At 40.7% G+C, this 13900-nt stretch overlaps 1 protein-coding gene across 1 annotated transcript in view; it reads left to right on the top strand.

Annotated features, from left to right (window-relative positions):
- LOC131858262 (uncharacterized) overlaps positions 1 to 11746 on the top strand; it is an 87700-nt gene extending 75954 nt beyond the window's left edge. The window contains exon 3 of the mRNA XM_059211453.1: positions 11140 to 11746. Within this exon, the coding sequence (XP_059067436.1) occupies positions 11140 to 11746 (607 nt within the window). The remainder of the gene's footprint in view (positions 1 to 11139) is intronic.
- The last annotated feature ends 2154 nt before the right edge of the window (positions 11747 to 13900 follow it).

The following is a 13900-nucleotide window of genomic DNA, read 5'->3' as shown; positions in this document are numbered from 1 at the left end:
TGTGAGTTTCATAAGAGCAAGGGTCACAAGACAGATAATTGCCATCGATTGAAAAACATTGTACAAGATCTCATTGACAGAGGAGATATAGAGATTGAGGGACATTCATGTAATCAAGAACATGAGGTGTTTAAGGAACCATTCCCAAAACACGACAAAGGAAAAGGCAAAGTCACAGATGATCAAGCCAATTACACTAGAGCACCTTACAATTATGATTCTACTATCAATCACATCTCAATGGACAATCATATTTCTACTATCACTATCAAAAACAAAAATCCTGAGAATCCTTCTCAGAGACCCAAGATTGTCCTAAAAGGTGTGGGATCTTCGTCCGAATCTACCTCTGAATGTCATGTTACAACCCGTCGAGGTAAGATTACATTGCCAGGTGCCTCCACTAAGAATACCAATCCTTTATCAATTAAGCCTGAGTACGACCTTGTAGAACAATTAGGGAAAACACCCGCGCTCATCTCCATTCTGGAGCTTCTACGTATATCCCCTGCACATAAAGCTATCCTTGACAAAATCTTGAGAGACACTGCCGTCCCTACTGATCTGAATGTGGACCAGTTTCAAGCCATGGTGGGATACCTATCTATTCCACATTCCCTTACGTTTACAGAAGCCGATGATGCCTCCATAAGTCAGCCACATAATGCACCTTTACATGTTGAAGCCTTCATACATAAACATCGAATAAAGCGAGTCTTGATAGATGGAGGAGCAGGTCTTAATATTTGTACATTGAGCACCATCAGACAATTGGGATATTCTGACAAAGCTGTAAATTCTACAAACCAAATCACCATTAAGGCTTATGATGATGAAGAGCGCTCGTCCAAGGGCACGGTCACCTTACCACTAAGAATAGGGCCAGTCACAAAGGATGTGGTTTGTCAAGTCCTAGATCTAGATCTCACGTATAACATATTGCTAGGACGTCCGTGGATTCATGAAATGAGGGCAGTCCCATCAACATACCATCAATGCATAAAGTTCCCTCACAATGGAGTCGAGGTAACGGTCAATGGTGATCCAAATCCATTCATATATTGTAATAACTTGAGATCACATACTGAGACTATCATTCCCAGCAATCGTGAGGCTACTCCTTCGTCAGCATATATTGATCCTGAGTCATTAAAGCCCTCGACATCCAAACAAGGTGAACTTAGAGCCAAGTTTCAAGACAAAGGCATGGGAGAATACACTCTGAATCAGACAATGTTTTTACGACAAGTCATGACCTCTCCCAAGGAATATGGGAGGCCACATCCTAACAAGCAAATCTCCATCATGATGCTCAAATGGGATCCTACCATCTTTCAAAGATGGGGCGAACTAGAAGAAGAAAATTTATATAAAATGCTCTATAAGGACGTTGAAGAGGACACACATGATCAGATTATTATACCCTGTGAGAACTATGGCAAAGGCTTCAAAATTTTGCAAAGATTCGGGTATGATGGAAAACGCCCTCTCGGACTACGCAAAGAAGGTGTCATGGAGCCCTTACAACCTGAGCTAACTACAAGAAGGGAACGCTCCAAGGGGCTTGGTTTTCTGAATCCCAGACTACATAATAAAAGAACAAAAGAGGTATGGCGAATTAAAGTTGCCGAAGTTCAACAAGAGGATTACTATTCCACAGACTCCAATGAGTGGGAATGGGGTTCAGACAAATCCTCCAGTGACTATGAGCTCACTGAAACATTCAGAGAGCCAGATGAACCCACAGAGGAGGAGGAATTTTACAAAAAGTTCAGAGTTGGTCAAGAACCAACACATAAGGATCCCGCAGAAGCTTCGTTTCAAGGTCCTAGGTCAAAATCACATAGGATGAGGACACCTGTCCCAGAAGGCTCTACTAGTGATGACAATTTGGATTCGCTCACGATCGAAACTGATGAGGAGAGTGCCATCGATGACCTCGACGATTGCCTTGACATACCTGAATATAACCACATCTTCACTATTAGTCCAGCAAATTCAGAAAACACTAATGACCTTCCCCTTGTTCATCCTCAACTCATTGACTGGGATCATGAAGGACCAACACAATTTGATACATTTCAAAATGACGAAGCTATTGTCGACTATCTTGGCATTCGAGATGATCTTCCCCCTGGAGACCACAAAGCAGGATACGCCATAGAGCTCAACAACATAGCATACTTTGGTGAAAGTGTCGGGCCTTCTAGTCGCAAAAATGTGAAAATAAAAACAAAACAAGGGTCTTATGGCGAAAACCACACTGTGGCGTTATCTGACCCCAAAAAAGTAAAAAGAAAGGACGTATCTGAGGGTGAAAACCTCTCTGAGGCACCCGAAGATGGAAGGCTCGACATTCTCCCAGCATCATACGAGGAAAAATCATCCATGTTGGTAGAGGAGACTATAAAGACAAACATTGGTACAACAGAGGTTCCACACAACATATTTTTGGCTCAATCATTGACAAAGGCCGAGAGAGCAAAATTCATAAGCTTTTTCAAGGAACGACAAGTCAACTTTGCATGGTCATACGCTGATATGCCTGGACTGGATCCGGATTTGGTTATGCATCATTTGACAGTCAAACCGGGGGCAAAACCAGTAAAGCAGAAATTAAGGAAAATGCATCCACAAGTGGCATTGCTAGTCAAGGCAGAGCTAGAGAAATTATTGGATGTCGGATTCATACGCCCAATTGATTATCCTGAATGGATTTCCAATTTAGTACCTGTCAGCAAACCGGATCGCAGCATCCGAATATGTACAGATTTCAGAGATATCAACAAGGCTTGTCCAAAGGACGATTTCCCATTACCAAACATTGACTTGATCGTTGATCTCACAACAGGCCATGAAATGTTATCTTTAATGGATGGATTTTCTGGATATAATCAGATCAGGATTGCACCTGAAGATCAACATAAAACATCATTCACTTGTCCATGGGGAACCTTCTGTTGGAATGTCATGCCCTTTGGGCTGAAAAATGCAGGCGCCACTTATCAACGAGCGATGACCACTATTTTTCATGATCTCATGCACATAACAGTGGAAGATTATGTTGACGATCTTTTGGGAAAATCAATAGACAGAGATACACACTTGAACATACTTTCAGTTGTCTTTGATCGGCTGGAAAAGTACAAGGTAAGACTAAATCCAAAGAAATGTGTCTTTGGAGTAACCTCCGGGAAGCTCCTAGGATTCATTGTGTCTAAAAGAGGAATAGAAGCTGATCCAGTGAAGGTCAAGGCTATCTTGGACATGCCGCCACCCAAGAATATCAGTCAACTTCGATCTTTACAAGGGAGACTCCAGTCCATACGAAGATTCATAGCACAACTTGCAGATAAGCGTAACCCTTTCCAGCACCTGCTACACAAAAACATCAAGTTCAAATGGGATGAGAACTGTCAACAGGCTTTTTAGACACTCAAAGACTATCTTTTGAACCCGCCAGTTTTGATGCCACCAATTCCAGATCAACCATTGCTACTTTACATATCGGCTACTCCGACAGCACTGGGGGCACTCCTAGCACAACAAATACCTAACGGCAAGGAAAAAGCAGTCTACTATATCAGTCGCACATTGGTGGGATATGAGCTAAACTACACACCAATCGAGCGTGCATGTCTCGCTATGGTCTTTGCTTCACAAAAATTATGACATTATATGCTCACTCACAAGACTAAGTTGATTGCCAGAATTGATCCACTAAAATATCTTCTCAACAAAGCTACACTTACTGGGCGACTGGCCAAGTGGGTAATGATCTTGAGTGAATTCGACATTGAATACGTGGACAGAAAAGCTATAAAAGGACAAGCCATTGCAGACCAATTGGCAGATGCTCCCATGATAGATGATGCTCCTCTACAGTCAGAATTTCCAGATGAGTCCATTTTAACAATATCACATGTGAAGCCATGGCAATTATATTTTGACGGCTCATATACACAGCATGGGGCAGGAGCGGGTATACTCTTTATAACTCCCCAAGGCGATTCTATACCAAAGTCATACCGCTTATCATTTCCTTGCACTAACAATATAGTGGAATACGAGGCATTAACAACTGGGTTAAGAATTGTAGTTCAATGGAAGATCCAAGAACTTCGTGTTTTTGGGGATTCTCAACTTGTCATCCGTCAAGCAACTGATGATTACCAAATAAAAGATGAAAAACTAATGCCTTACAAACAACTGGTAGATGATCTGAAACAGCACTTTGCAAAGATAGAGTTTGAGCAGATACCAAGAGAACAGAATCGCGCTGCTGATGCCATGGCTACAATTGCTTCGCTCATTGATCTACCGCAAAATAAGACCTGCTATGAATTCCTGGTAGACAACCTGTTGATTCCCTCATATGAAATCACTCCTACGGAAATGATATGTGTTGTTGGTCCTGAATCCCAGTTATATGGTTCCATATTCACATACCTTCGCGACAATATCTTACCTCCCGATCTATCGAACAATCAATGCCGTACTTTCATTCGCCAATCCTCTCGATACGTCATTTTAGCTGATACCCTATACCGACGAGGTCTAGATGGGACCCTTCTTAGATGTTTAGAGAGTGACGAAGCTCAGATTGCGTTACGAGAAGTGCATGAAGGGATATGTGGTCCGCATACTAGTGGTCCTACCTTGGCCAAGAAACTCATCAGAACTGGCTACTACCGGCCTACTATGGAAAAAGATGCATATCAGTTTGTCAAGAAGTGTAAGCAGTGTCAAATTCATGGAGACCTCATACATGCACCAGCACAGGAACTACAACCACTTGCATCTCCTTGGCCCTTTTGTTAGTGGGGACTCGATCTCATAGGCAAGATTCACCCTCCTTCTTCCAATGGACATAAATTCATTATCACAGCCACAGAGTATTTTACAAAGTGGATTGAAGCCGTGCCTCTCACACAAGTTACTGGGAAACAAATCGCTACCTTCATCCTGAACTACATCATTTGCCGATACGGGATTCCTACTTCCATTATTACTGATAACGAGCGTCCTTTCAAAAATCAGGATGTTCATGAACTCTGTGAGTGCTTCCATATTGCCCATCGTTTCTCCACACCATATTACCCCCAAGGTAATGGCCAAGCTGAGGCGTCTAATAAAACAATTCTCAAAATCCTTAAAAAGACAGTCGACGACGCTGGCCGTAACTGGCATATCCAACTCAATCTTGCACTCTGGGCCTATCGCACAAGTGTCCGCACACCTACAGGAGCTACACCCTACTCACTTGTCTATGGCACTGAAGCCATCTTGCCTATTGAGGTCGAGCTACCTTCTTTACGGGTCTCCTTGAGAAACATAATCAACGATGAAGATTACAGAGTCTCTCGCTTACAAGAAATAGAACTGCTGGAGGAACGAAGACACACTGCTTTTAATCATCTCAAGGCTTACCAACAATGAATGAGTCACAGTTACAATCACAAAGTTAAGCCTCGCACATTTGAGGTAGGTGACTTAGTCCTCAGAGAGAACCCCAAGAATCAGCAAGACAGAGATAAGAAGGGCAAGTTCGAACCAAACTGGCTTGGTCCTTACATTATTACAGCAGTATATGGATCTGGGGCATATCAGCTCTCAACTACAGAAGGGGAACCCTTGGAAGATCCTATCAATAGCATGCACCTTCGCAGGTTCTACACATAAGCTCTTCAGAGTATCCTAATTCAAAAATACAAAAAAAATTATAAAACAAAAAAATCGTTACTTGGTGAAAAACCTGGCAAACAGGCGCCTTGTGACAACAAAAAAAAAAAAAAAATTTGAAAAATCGAAAAAAGTAAAGAGAAATAATTTCGTCCAACGGTGAAAACCACTTCGGTGGCGCCCTGGGCAAGTAACATGGTGAAAACTGGGTCACCAGCGCCATGCGTAGAGACATTGCTCCTCCCTCTTTCAGGATTCTCTTTCATCCTTTCACTTTGCACACACTCACAACTTATTCACTCACAATAAACTTACCCATTCCCATCATGGCTTGTTATTGATCTACCTAAGATTGGTTAGCCATCCATAACCCTCCCTTTTCACTCCCTTTCCATCCATAATAAATCAGATCCTATCTGTGACTATGGCCAATCCTACGTCTAGTAATGGGTGTGGAACTGAGAACATCACATGTTTCGAGGAGTACAGTTTCTTCCAGCTTCCTTCAAGTCTATCCGCGCACAATCCGCAATAAAGCAACATCTGCATCGCCAGTCCACAATAAAGTTCCATCTTCTCCACAATAAAGTATCAGCTTCATGGATTCAGTCAGTTTTAGATGAGACACAACAGCAACAATGAGCTTCAACAAAATCAAATCTTTCAACAGACTCAGACAACATTATGGTTCAGTGCTATCTATCCTTTCTGTGAAAGTGAACATTGTGACCACAATAAAATAAGACTTATACAAGTGACAAGAGACACTAAACTTGAGGACTACAGTGGATGTTGGTGTCGAGTCTTGGTTTTCTTTTGATTTTATCTTTTGGTGACATGTCTTTTAGCTTTTCGAGGATGTCTCTGACTAGAGATTCTATCTCCAGGATGTCTTTGACTAGAAAGGCGAGGATGGGGTATCGTCACCTATTTGCATTTGCTGTCTGTGGATTGTCTCTTAGTAATGCTATGACTTGTCCAAGGATATGAGGACAATGTGAGTCTAGTGTGAACAGGGGCATTCCTTGTTTGTGACTGTCTTATCTCCATGAAAACAGGTACAATGACTTTCTGGGCCGAACAGATGCCTCGATTGTCATAACCTATTTTGCCATAATAAAGCTCAATGATGATAATGCACAAGAAGCTCTTTCACGTTCATATCTTCTATCTTTCATCCCCCTTTCTTGATTGACTTCCATCATCCTTCTCGAGTCCGCGTAGTCCGCTATCACATGATTGAGTATAATGACACACCAAAAACATTTGCATTTCATATAGTTACACCTGCATCACCACATATAAGCATTTCATACATACATATAGATATCACAATTGCATCACATCCTGCATACAACACATGTTAGCACATCTCACATTTTCATTATGTAAATAATCATTTGCATTATCATATGCATTTGCATTACATACATTTACATTTGCATCATGCATCACATATACAACATAAAAGAACAAAAATATATTGCATTGCATCATATAAGCATCCATATCATAAAACATGCATCACATAAGAACATCTCATCACATAAGGTACACATGCATATAGCTGCCGCAAAAATGGATCATCTCTCATATATATAATCAAAAGTGTCATGATACAAAGATGTCAAAAGAATCATATGGCTACAAAATCACCCGCAGGTGTCTACAATACAAAAAAGATACATATACTGATACAAAGGGAAGCCTTCTATGGCTATGATGAACTCCCTCCCTCGGAGCCGCCTGGCCTCAACGGAGTCTGAGCTCTAGATGGTCCCGCTCCAGGATCCCCCTGCCTGTCTGGTGGTGGTGGAGGACCCATGACCCCACCGCTGGATGCCTGCCTCCTACGACTCCCTCCCGTAGCCGTCGCTGTGCGCGACGATCTATGGAAGCTCCTCGCCCGCTGATCCGCTGGCACGGCACCATAGTACAGATCCCTCCAGGAGGCGATCTCCTCTCCGGCTCGCAGCACATATGCGTAGCTTGCCCCTGCATCCTCTGCTGCCCGCCTCCCTGCCCTCAGAGCTATCTCGGCCTCAATATATCGCTGGATGGCCTGGTCTCTCTCCCGCTCTGTGTCCCTGAGCCTGATCCTGAGGCGATCCCTCTCTCGCTCCAACTCCTGGATCTCATCTGCCTGGCCTTGGCAGATCTCTCTCAGCTCTAGCAGCTCATCCTCCTCAGGATCTCCACCCTCAGCCTCTGCCTGTGGCCCCTCCTCTACAGGTGCCTGCACCTGTGCCTCCCCCTGTACCTGTCTAGGTGCCTGAATAGGTACCTGTCTCTGCACCTGCTCCTGTCCCTGCACCTGTCTAGGTCCCTGTGCTCTAGGACCCTGTGCTGCTGGTACCTGTAGGGGCAATCCACCCCGACCTCTCACCACCTGGGCTGCTCTCTCCTGTCCTCCCTCCCTCCGAGGTGCTACCCGCCTCTCCCCCACCACTCCTTTCCACCTCCACCGGCCCCTACCTCCATCTCCTCCACCATCATCATCATCATCCCCTCCCACCTCTCCCTCCAGCAGCTCTCCTGGATCTGTCAACCTCGGAAATGGATGCTGTGCCCAATATGCAGAATACTCTGCGTCCATCCCTGCATCCTCTACCTCCGGCCACATGTCCCATGGTAATGGCATCATCTCGGCCATCTGTGTCACGGCCTGATCATATGATAGAAGTGGCCCGAACTGTACCTGATCTGTGACTGTACGGGCATACATGCCCGAGCCTCGCGACATCTTTTGGATCCGGTCGAACTGTCTGCATACCCTGTCAACAAGCTGCCTCTCCAGAATATAGGGCATCCGCCCAATAAGATACCTGCTCCTGAATGCATAGGGTAGCTCCACTGCATGGTCATCCCACTCCTCGCACCCCAGGTATGGCCTCTAGATAACCATATCAATGTCATCTATGACGCGTCTCCAATGCTCCAATCGACCAATCCGAGGCTGTGATGTAATCATATCGTATAAATGCACAAAACTCCGTCCATGCCCTCTGCCTCTGAAGTGGATAGGTCATGTGATCGGCAGGTGCTCATATGCCCACACGTGTAGGAGAGTCACTCCGCAGCCCAGTCCCACTGATCCGTGGTAAACAAACTGATGCAGCTCATAGTATAAATGTGCCAGGACACATGGCCCCCATGCATATCTGGTGTGCTCTGTCATCAGTGTCTCCAATGCTCCTCCCCAGCCAACTGCCAATCCCCGTGTAGCCCTGTCTGGACATAAGAAACCACTGATGGCTCCTCCAATAACAGCCGGCAACGCTAGCCCTGTCGTGGTCATGGTATCCCATGCCACGTGACCTGCTCTTATCTCCAACCCGGGATCCTGAAATACCCGTCTCAGTGCCTCTCTGTCTCCGTCTCGATCATATGGAATCAACTCTCTATCGATCGGAATATGCAAAATCCTGTAGACATCCTCCAGCGTCACTGTCATCTCCCCCATAGGCAAATGGAACGTGCAAGTCTCGGAGTGCCATCTCTCCGCCAGTGCAGTCAGCAAACCCATGTTTGCCCGAAACTTGGGCACATATAGCACATGTGTGAGACCCATCTCCTCAATAGAAATCATGTCCTGAATCGACAACTCTGGTCGCAACCTCTGAGTCGATGGGAATCTCTCTCGTGACTCCAACATAGGCAAATACTCCTGCAGTCAACCAATCAATCATGTCAGTTCTCGTGGCATTCACTGTTTATTTAATTGATACACTTTGCTGAGGGGGTTTCATAAAAATTGGTAGCTTGCTGATTTTATTTTTCACCTCTGAAAAAAACCAAATTACATAAAATACATAACGCTTTCAATAAGCGGGAAAGAATAATAAAAATGAAAATAAAGAAATAAGTGGGAAAGAATAATAAAAAGAAAAATAAAGAATCCACGGGTATGTATTGGTAATTGTCAATCCACATATGAATGTATGAGTGGCTTATCTTTGTTTCCAGCGGGTAGATTTTGAAATCTGAGGAGAAAACTAAAGGCAAAACGAATGGTGTGGATGCTTTGAATCGTCTTGCGTCCAGTTAACACAGTTTTGACCGTAGATTTGTGAATATAGCCAATTCGTTTCATTTCGGGAAAAAAAGAAATGACCTGTCTATTTTAGCTCTTTGTTCTTTTTAAAATCAATGGTGTATAACGATAAATAATCTGTATGTTATTGACTTTATACTGCGGTTTTGAAACTAGAATAACTACGAACCAAAAAATGTTATACAAAATTTTTTGAAAAAAATATTTATGTAATACAATTGGTATAGGAAGAGTCATGCATGACGTACGGCAGCTCACACAATATCTTGATCATCTGAATAGTGTAATTTTCTAGAAATAAATCTCTAAAAATGTCTGACTCATCAACTGCACTGTGGAATTTTTTTTCAAACAAATTTATATATTTCTGGATGATTTGAATTTTCTCTCGTTTAAAAAAAAGAAATTACTGAAGAGTTTTAATGATATTTTGTCATTGTTTCTGATCGGGTGAAACAAGTTTTGAAGGCCCTCCAAACCATTGTTTCTATTGAAAATAAAGTTAGTTTGCAATGTAGTTTCTAAGGTTGTTAAGTGGGAGAAATATGTGTTTTTATTTAAATATTATTTTAATTTCATGTGGTTGATTATTCCAAATACAACTATACTATTATACATTAATTTAGGTATACTTTTATTCTAAATTAATGGAAAAAAAATTATTAGGTATTATGCGCAAAGAATAGCCAAAATTAATATAAAAAGAAATTAGTATCATTGGCATTCAAATAAAGAGAGAAATTTTGTTTATCTTCTACAATATTAAAGATTTTACAAAAGCATACAGCCAACAAATTTCTATTCATTGCAGCAGATTATTTTTTTTCCCCTTTCTGCGCTATTTGTAGGGTTCAATTAAATTGCCTTCTTTCGAAGAAAAGTCGCAACAAATTTTGTAGATGGGGAGACTGCGACTATTCATTTGCCAGCTTTGTTTTGACAACTAAGATGATCTGCAAATCATCTACCAACAACACAAAGGCAAATATTATAGAAGGCTCTCTAAATCTTTAGAAGGAAATATATATCTAGAGAAGTTTATTAGTAGTTTTTATAGTTAATTTGTTCACTTATAGTTTCTAAATGGTACACAAAAAGATCAAAATACATTTCACAGATTTGTCTTTTGTCTAATATCTATTTAAAGATGTTCTATCAGTCTGTACAAATATCCCAGTAGTCATGTACACATGAATCAATTATAATCAGCAACTACCAAAAGATTCTCATGGTATAGGTAATCAGGGAAGTTTCTGCAACATTGATGAGTCCTCCAAAGATCCCGTTTCTTCTATGGATACAACAAAATTGTTCTGTATGATCTACACCTTCACAGATTATATTGGAAACGCCGTTTCTTTCCTCATTATTTTCTGTCTTTCAGTTCTGGCATCCTGCTGCAGGTTGCTCCTCATGTTGTGCCAGAAGAAAACCAGCAAGGAAAACCGTATGACACCGGCGGAAAAGAAGTTGGAGTTGAACTGCTTATCTACAGAGGAGCTGGCAATCTGCTACAAGCTGTTGCGCCAGAAGGAAGACCGTATGACATTGGCCAAAAAGAAGTTGGAGTTGGACTCCTTTTCTAATGAGGAGTTGAAGAATTTGTTTGTTGACGAGTTGTTCCATCTGTACTTCTCGCTCCGGAACGAGCAGAAGGGGTTGGAGGCGGAAATGAAGTTGGAGTCAGAGTGCTCGTCCACAGAGAAGTTGGAGAAATTGACTTGTGAGGATTATGAATTGCAGGGCTCGTCTACAGAGAAGTTGGTGTGCTTGTCTAATGAAGAGTTGGAGTGCTTGTCTGCTGAGAAGTTTTGGCTCCATAACAAAATCAGCAGGGAACCCAGTATTTCACCGACGGAGATAGAGTGCTCGTCTTCCTACCATTCGGGGGACGAAATTCCTGAAAAGCAATTGGACGAATGGACGGAACAGGAGCATGGCTTTCGTTCAAGTTTACAGAGGAAATTGGATGCCAAGTGTCAACAAGAGATTGTTCCTATTGAGGACTAAAGCTACAAAAGAAAAATATCTGGACTGGGATTGGGCAAAAACTTGCATGTGCCAGAGGTATTTTTATAAAAAGTTTATTTTTCTTCAATGTGATGAATTTGGTAAACATACTACCTATTGGCTCAGCTTATCTAGCATAGGAACTATGTGTGGGCTTCTGCAGCGGGTAATTTTTATTATTAATTACCCATCTATGGGTTGAAAAGTTGTTTCTCTATTTCCATTTTCCCTCTTACTATTCTCGGTAGTCACAGTGACTGCCACTGTCATGGGTAAGTTTCAACATAGTGATAGCTTTCAACTTTCTGTTAAACGTCTCTCCCGCACCAATCCAGCAGTCATAGTGATAGTTGCTGGTATAGTAATTTCTTCCCCATAGTATGGGGAGAATTGTAGTTTTCAGGAGTTCAAATTAAGAATTTTAAAAATAGAAGTTGCATGAAGTGTAGTATTGTCTGAATATGCATGAAATCAATTTTATTTTCAGCCGATCTTCAATTTGTTCAAGACTTCTATATAATGTAACTATTGTAATATATTTAGTATGAAATGCCGATCTTCAATTTGTCCAAGACCTCCATATAATTTAACTATTATAATGCATTTAGTATGAAGTGTTTGTAATCCCATTGAATATAAAGAATAGAAGTGTTGTAATCCCATTGATGAATATAATAGAAAGGTTTATGTGCTATTGAACAATTTCTGTGTTTGAAAAAAATGAGAAAATTTTATTTCTGAATCTGCATCTCCTGCCTACCACCCAATCCATTAAAAAGACAGCAACATGAGAATCTTCTACACTCAACTAATGTGTATATAGATATATAGACACAACCCATTTACTTTTGTCTATACAGCATATTAGATACACCTTCAACTATATTTATTAACATTATTAATTACTGTTTAGTTAAGTAGCAGTTAGTTGTCACTAGACTGTTGTTAGAAACTAGTTTTTGGTTGCTTCTTATAAATTTATATTTCCTTCTGCAATTGAACAGAGATTTGGAGAGCCTTCTACAATATTTGTAGTTGTTGGTAGATTATATCGAGATCATCACGTTCTGAATTTGCTGATTTATAAATACCATGGTATCACAGCCCAGGAGAGAGACCTTGTGGTCGAGGCATATAAAAGACTGACGACACATAAGAAAGCATGCATAGAAGAAATCATTGTTTATGTAGAATGAATTAATGAATGCGATTTTTAATGATATCTATGACAGAGATAAACATTTTAAAATTATCTTCAGGTTTTTTCTAATGTCTGATCTCTTACTATTGATTTTGACTAGGAGGCTGGCTGTCTGGTTAATCCTGTCTTTGTCAAATACCCCAATCTTTAAGCCATTTTCGTACTGAGTAGGAATATCCTCATAGGCTGCACATTCGATAATGAAGTGCCATTTCATTTTAACCACCTACTTATTGCAGAAAATGCAAACTTTTCCTCTTAGATTTCCTTGGATATTTTCAACCCACTGGTCTCACACTTGAGATGATATAGTTCTATCTTGAGTTGTGCAACTAACAGCCTCCCTTAGCATCGCTTTCCCTTTGATAGCTGCCTCTAGATATGATGTAATCCTATCTTGAGTTGTTCAACTAACAGCCTCCCTTAGTGTTGCTTTCCCTTTGATAGCTGCCTCTAGATATGTTTTCTCACTAAGGTCTTTTGATGGGTTAAACTCTTTAATGTAGAATGTTTTTTTCAGCCCAATCTGTTTTGTCTACATGACAATCTGAAATTTTTCAATCACAAAACTTTTTTTTTCACCATTGTTGTTAGGACGTTCATGCAAATTGATGCTCCACTTATTGATCCAATTATTGTTTTGCTCCACTTTTTGAAAATCATAAATTTTTAATCATTTTAAAATATACAATATGATTTAATTACAACTTGTAATTATAAGTTTAAATATTTTTCATTGAGTTATTAAAAAATTATCTATTTTTCACTTTTAATAGTTATTTTAATAAGATCAATTTTAATTAATATTATATAAATATAATTAAAATAATATAATATTACACGGCAAATTAATAATTAAATTTGAGATTAATTTTATTATTACAATTGTATAATTTTAATTATGTTTTTAAGAAAAACATATTTTTTCAATATTATAATAGCCTAAATGGAAG

This window comes from Cryptomeria japonica, chromosome 9, assembly GCF_030272615.1.
Source record: "Cryptomeria japonica chromosome 9, Sugi_1.0, whole genome shotgun sequence".
NCBI classification, from domain to species: domain Eukaryota; kingdom Viridiplantae; phylum Streptophyta; class Pinopsida; order Cupressales; family Cupressaceae; genus Cryptomeria; species Cryptomeria japonica.
Note: the sequence above shows the minus strand (reverse complement) of the source record. Positions and strands in the feature narration are given on the sequence as shown.